General features: G+C 50.8%; 1 protein-coding gene across 2 annotated transcripts in view; it reads right to left on the bottom strand.

The window, feature by feature from the left end:
- Positions 1–412: 412 nt before the first annotated feature.
- Positions 413–6,000, bottom strand: part of LOC144738121 (adhesion G protein-coupled receptor F5-like) — a 73,901-nt gene continuing 68,313 nt past the window's right edge. For both annotated transcript variants that reach the window (XM_078621042.1, XM_078621041.1), the window contains exon 14: positions 413–2,249. In XM_078621042.1, the coding sequence (XP_078477168.1) occupies positions 2,128–2,249 (122 nt within the window). In that variant the 3' untranslated portion in view covers positions 413–2,127. The remainder of the gene's footprint in view (positions 2,250–6,000) is intronic.

Raw genomic sequence — 6,000 nt, 5'->3', positions numbered from 1 at the left:
GTGGCTTCCTAATTATCAGACGAAAGAGTGTTCCAGACAACCGCAGAAGCGCATCCGATAGCACCACATGATGAGGTGACTGTCTATGTTCAATGGCCAGCCAAAACCTGCCATCACTGCTGCTGTTGCTACGAGGATGACCGGAGTTTGCGTGATGGAGTTTTACTTCCTTTGACGTGATTGCCACAAATGGTTCATTTATGGCAAGCACTTTGTGTTTGTGTAATGAGTGGTCACCATGTTCTGCTCCTGATCATTATCCCCACCGTAGAAGGGCAGCGACTCCGGATGCCATCAATCATTTAAACTCATGTTGAGGGTGCATTACACCTGGCTTGTTGTACATTACCTGTTGTTTCCTTCCCCCCACTTTTTAGAGATTCCCACTGTATTCTGTGTTCTTTAATGACGTATATAAAATGGTTTTATATCATAAATGGAGACTCTCGATTATCCGCTCTAATGACAGGGAAGACTGCCGCGGATAATTCAAAATCAGATAATCCAAAAATGTCCATTTTCTGCGGATCTCTATACCATAAACCACTATTATAGGTGATTGAGTTGAGAAAATGTAGTTCGTTAGTTAACTAAACTAAAATTTGTAGTAAAGAACGTATTGATATTGTTTTATTTTAAAAGTCTATACAAAAACTCACTTCAACAGAAGACTCTTCTCACGAAGTGGATGATAGCAGAGCCATGCCAATTAACATCAATCAAACCCTGCCACCCACTGTTGTAAAGATATTGCAACTATTGTACTGTAGAGACGATGACGTGGATTTTGGAGTAACCGAAGCAACATATTTGTTCAGTTTAAACACCGTGTGACTTGTAATAAACATTTCCAAGAATAAAAACGTTTCATAACTGTGTTTATATTTTTATTTTGGGCTTGAGGGAAAATCCACGAGTTATAAATTTACGTTAAAATCTCTGGTGTGCAGTTAATCCACAAAGGTGTTAAACACGCATGGATAATCGGGAGTCTACTGTGTATAAAAATACCGTATTCACATGCCGAGATTGGCCGAGAGACTGACTTCACTGCGCAATGTACTATGTAAGAGTGGTTAACAGGAACTTATCGTGCCAATAACTCCACACTGCACGTGCGTGCGTGTGCGTGGGTGATATGAAAAAAATATACATGTATTATATAGGCAACGTTTTGTGCTATGGCCCTTAATGGCACCGATAAGGCTACACACACACGGTGTTGATGCTGACACTGAACGCGCAGAGTTAGTTCTAGTTGCATGAGTGAATGAATGTGTGATTGGGTGAGTGTGTGAGTGAATCAGTGTGAGAGTGAGTGACCGAGTGAGTGTGTAAGTTAGTTAATCAGTTTGTGAGTGATTGAGTGAGTGTGTGAGTAAGTGAACCAGTGGGTGAGTGTCAGAGTGAACCGAGTGAATCAGTGGGTGTATGAGTGACCAAGTTAGTCACCGAGTAAGTGTGTGGGTCAGTGACAGAGTGAGTCAGCAAGTGGGTGCGTGAGTAACCCGTGTCAGCGACTATTAAAAAGGGTTGTTTCCCGAAACGTCAAACCACTGCGGACACAGCAGCAGTAACAGCAGTAGAAGCAGCAGTGCCATCACTGCTCTTCTCTGAGAGTGGGTTTTGGCAGATGCAACTCCCTCGTGAAATCAAAACCAACCAATGTGCTTGCCAGGAGAGAGCAAACTATGGATAATCTCCTGAGATGCCCTGCAGAAACCACAATGCAGTGTTCAAGATTTGGAAAATGCAAACACCAGAAGCTGTGGCCTGTGGGGAATATTGGGGAAAGACCGTTATGGGTTGGATAGGAGACACGACGATTAAGACGGAGGACGAGGGAGGAGGAGGAGGGGGGAGGAAGGGTTAGGAGGCGGAAGAGGGGAGAGGTGGGTGGAGAAGGGGAAAGGTGGGGGGAGGTAGAGGGAGGAGGTAGGGGGAGGAGGGTCAAATCACGTGCAGAGATACTGGGCGGATTATCACATTGACAGGCCTTCCTATTCGTACTTTCATCCAGCAGTCGATTGCGCCTGGCTGTTGACGACGATGATGATGGTTCAGTAATCACCGTATTCCTCCCGATTTCACCCTCATCGCCGCCACCATATCTACCTCCCTGGCCGCTCACACGTCGCTGGTCAGGGTGTGCCAATCGGAGGAAGAGAAGTCCGTGACCTTGACGGAGCACTTTGTGGACGGTTGCTTCCAGGCAACCCTCTTCATCTCCTGGTCTCTGCTATCGGTAGCTGTGAGAGAGGAGAAAGATAAGGGATAATTAAGGAACACATAAGGGAGCGATGAGGGAGAAATAAGGGAGAGATCAGGGAGAGATAAGGGAGAGATGAGGGAGACATGTAGGATAGATGAGAGATAATGGAGAGGTAAACGAGATATGAGTGAAAGGTAAGGGAAGAATGAAGGCAGAGATGAGAGATAAATAAGACTGAGATGAGGGAGAAATGACACTGGTTATTTGTGTACACGTAGTCGTATACAGGTATATGCATGCAGGTAGCTGTATACAGGTGTGGTGGCCTCAAGGGGGGCACCGCGGTGGAGAGATAGTGCCGTGTGAGGGGTGGTACACTATAAGGGTGGAGCTCCGGTGTCGCCGAGAAGGTGGTCGCGTCAGGACGTAACAGAGAGGTGAACCCTATACTTCTTCGGATGACGAGGGGATCATTCCCAAGACTGCCCTGACGATGGTTGCTCCGGACAAGGCTAACGAGACGAAGCAGCCGGCCGAGCAGCAAGGAGAGTGTGGCGCCGCAGCTTCGTCACTGCCAGGGAGAGAGCATCGGACGTGACGCACGCGCCTCGCAGAGCTTTTACAAGCCATGGTAGCGCTGGTCACGGAGTTAGATCAAGAAGATCTGGTGGGGGAGGTCAGAGCATCGGAGCTGCAGGGAGACAACTCCGTCGCCGCTGTTTCCCGGACGCATGGCCACTGTTACTCGCACGCGGGAAACTGCAGCCATGCAGTCCGAGAGCGCGGCCGCCATTTTCCCGCCCGCGGGGGGAACTGCGAGTGCACAGCTCGCGTGCACGTCCGCCATTTTGCGGTTCGGGCGGGACAGAGAGCCCGCCACACTTGAAAGACCGCCAACGCTGCTGCTGGAACTTCCGTCACGCAAACAACAGCTGCCGTTTGTCCGAGAATTCACGGCCACCGGCAGCGACTGGGTGGCTTTTCGGGGGCGTTTCATTGCCAACTGCGCTCTGGCAGGCTGGTCTGAGGTGTAGGCGCTTCGAGCGCTTCCCACGGTTCTTGACGATGATTCCTTGGCGGCATTCTATGCCATTCCACCGGCTGCAAGGGACACACTGCCGTGAACCTTCGCTGAAATGGCGGCTATTTACGATCCGCTGTCGACCTTCCCACACAGATTTGTTGTGCAGAAGCGGGGGGATGCCGAGACGCCCCTCGCTTTCTGCAGCACCCTATTGTCGTTGGAGCAGGCAGCTTACCCCAAGATGGACCAAGCAGGGGTCGAATTGTTGGTGCATGAACGTCTTCTTGCACTGGCACAGGAGCTTGACGTTGTCTTGCCGGCGACAGAAGAGGACGACCTGTCGTCTCTGCGAATCGTGCGGTGCAACCAGGCGCACCTCCACCAGAAATGACGTGCTGGGATGCTGGCGTGAACTGCTCCTATAGGGATGCTGGACGCGTTCGAGGACACCGAGCCCGCGCAGTCCTGCGCTTCGGTGAACGACAGGAGCTGGCAAGCAGGCGACACAGAACAACAAGGGAGGCGCGGCCCAGAGAGGAGGACCTTCCCTTGTCCAGAGAGCGGTTAAGTCATCTGCTACCATTGCGGCCTGCCGGGACACATCTCTCTTAGATTCCACGCTGTACGGGGATGATACGCCAGACCGCCATCGCCGTTGTCTTCTCCTTAGCTGCCCTCATGTCCGCAAGGTCCCCAGGCAAGTCACGGCTTCAATATACAAACATAGACATAACTTCAACCGTGATGATGGGTACAAACTGAGTAATCATTGGAAAGATGTTATTAACCATGTAAAAAAGATTTAACTACACATTTGTACCATCTTATTTGACAGGTACTTTTCTATTTTACCGAGTGTTGGCATCCCCAGCGTGTAACAGTACTGCTTTTTGTATTTGGATTCTCAACCAACATCGGTTTAGGTCGAGGTACACCGATTGTTTTCTTGCACATGACGACGTTGACCAATTTCTCTTGTAGCCCCGCCCACCACCCCCACGTTCCATTCCCTGGTTACCACATTCAGATAAGCTCCTCCCCCCTTAACTTGTATTTAAGGGCTGGTCTTTTGGAATTTTCCTCACTTGATGCAGTAATTTTAGCTGTGACGGTCCCACCTGATGACGGAGACTTGTGTTGCCTCCGAAACGTCGTGATTTATTATTTTATTTTATTTCCATTATTACTTTTATTAACTTTTAATTAAAAAAATTTTTACCTACATGACTTTACCGAAAAAACCTAACAGTATGCAACCATTTTTCTTTGAAGTTACTAAAGGAAGTGCGTGACCTGTTGGGCACCGTACATTGCCCTACCACCCCCGGACCGACGGGATGGTAGAGCGTCTACACAAGATCCTGACCTGCAGGGCGATTGGGATTTACATGTCCCCAGGTGCTCGCAGCCTACAGAAAGGCCGCTCATGCGTCTACTGGGTTCTTGCCATTCTTTTTAATGTACGGCAGAGAGCAAGACCCGCCAATCGACGTCCAACTTAAGCCGGGGCCGAGTAAGTCTAAGGTCAAAATGTCCGAGCACATGCAGCTTACCCTTCAGCGGGTAGCGGAGGCACGCGATGCTTCCAGGCATAATTCTGCCTTACCGCAGTCGGCCAACGAAAGGTTGAAGGGACTTGGCGTGTCGGGCAGGACATGGGCTCCGGGTGACAAGGCTTGGCTGCCCTGTCCTCAAGTACCGGTGGGTACTTCCCCAAAATTGTACAAGTCTAGTCGACGTGAAACAGGCCGAAAGGCCTCAATGTGTGAAAATTCAGTTTGGCCGATGGTCCTGGTTTGTTCACCCGTCGCGACTTTGTTCAGCCAAGTGTGCCCCCTCAATCTCCATTACCCAAGGGCCGAGTGTCCGGTGTGCCCAACGAGCTGGGGAAGGCGTCTGCTGAGGTCGTTCCTCAGGGGAATTCTGTGCTACCCACAGAACCGAAGCATCTGACATCCTTGCCGTCGCCGGATGAGTCAACCACGGACGTTCAGCATGGAGCGAAACGCCCGTCAGACATCCATTCTCCGCCGAAAATTGTGTTTTCTCAGAAGGGGCCGCGCCCGTTAGGCCATTTTCTAATTCCCCCCGGGTCCCCCAGGGAGCCCAGGCCCACCTCACCTGGGGGCCCAGCTACAAGGAATCATTCGAGGACTGCCCGATTCAAGTAACTCCGCTCCACCCTCCATTATCCCCGCGTCGTTTTGCTGCTTGTCGCACTCCTGAGTCGATTGGGTCATTGGCTGAACCTGGCCCTTCTCGTGCTCAGGGGTGCTGTCACACACACTGGGCGGGGACGTGCTTTGAGGTGGGGGGGGGGGTAGCTGGGGTGCTGAACATTGTCAACGTTTTTTATTGTGTTGTTGTTGTCCTCTCTCTCCTCCATCTCTCTCAATTCCCCCGCCCCTTTCTCAGTGACTATACATTTTATATATATATATTGTTATTATTGCGTGGTCTTTGGTTATTTATTGATGGTGAGTGGTGGTACTGTGAGGTCGGAGCCCGGGTGTCGCTGAGAAGGGGGTCCGCGTCAGGACGTGACTGAGAGGTGAACCCGGGAGGGCACGTGACCGGACGAGGGGGGGAGAGGGATCGGCGTTCAACTATGGAAATGAAGTCGCCATCCTCAATCCTCGGTCCTCGGTCTTCACACGTGGACCAGGCAGCCAGTTAACTGTCCTGGCCCTACTATAGAATTGTCTCCGAGTGTCAGTTTAGTTAGCCGTGGTGGTCACCACCCGATGCTCTTATCCTGTTGGAG

The sequence above is a fragment of the Lampetra planeri genome, chromosome 77 (genome assembly GCF_965212315.1).
Source record: "Lampetra planeri chromosome 77, kcLamPlan1.2.h2, whole genome shotgun sequence".
Classification (NCBI taxonomy): Eukaryota; Metazoa; Chordata; class Hyperoartia; order Petromyzontiformes; family Petromyzontidae; genus Lampetra; species Lampetra planeri.
This window is presented reverse-complemented; position numbering and strand designations above follow the sequence as displayed.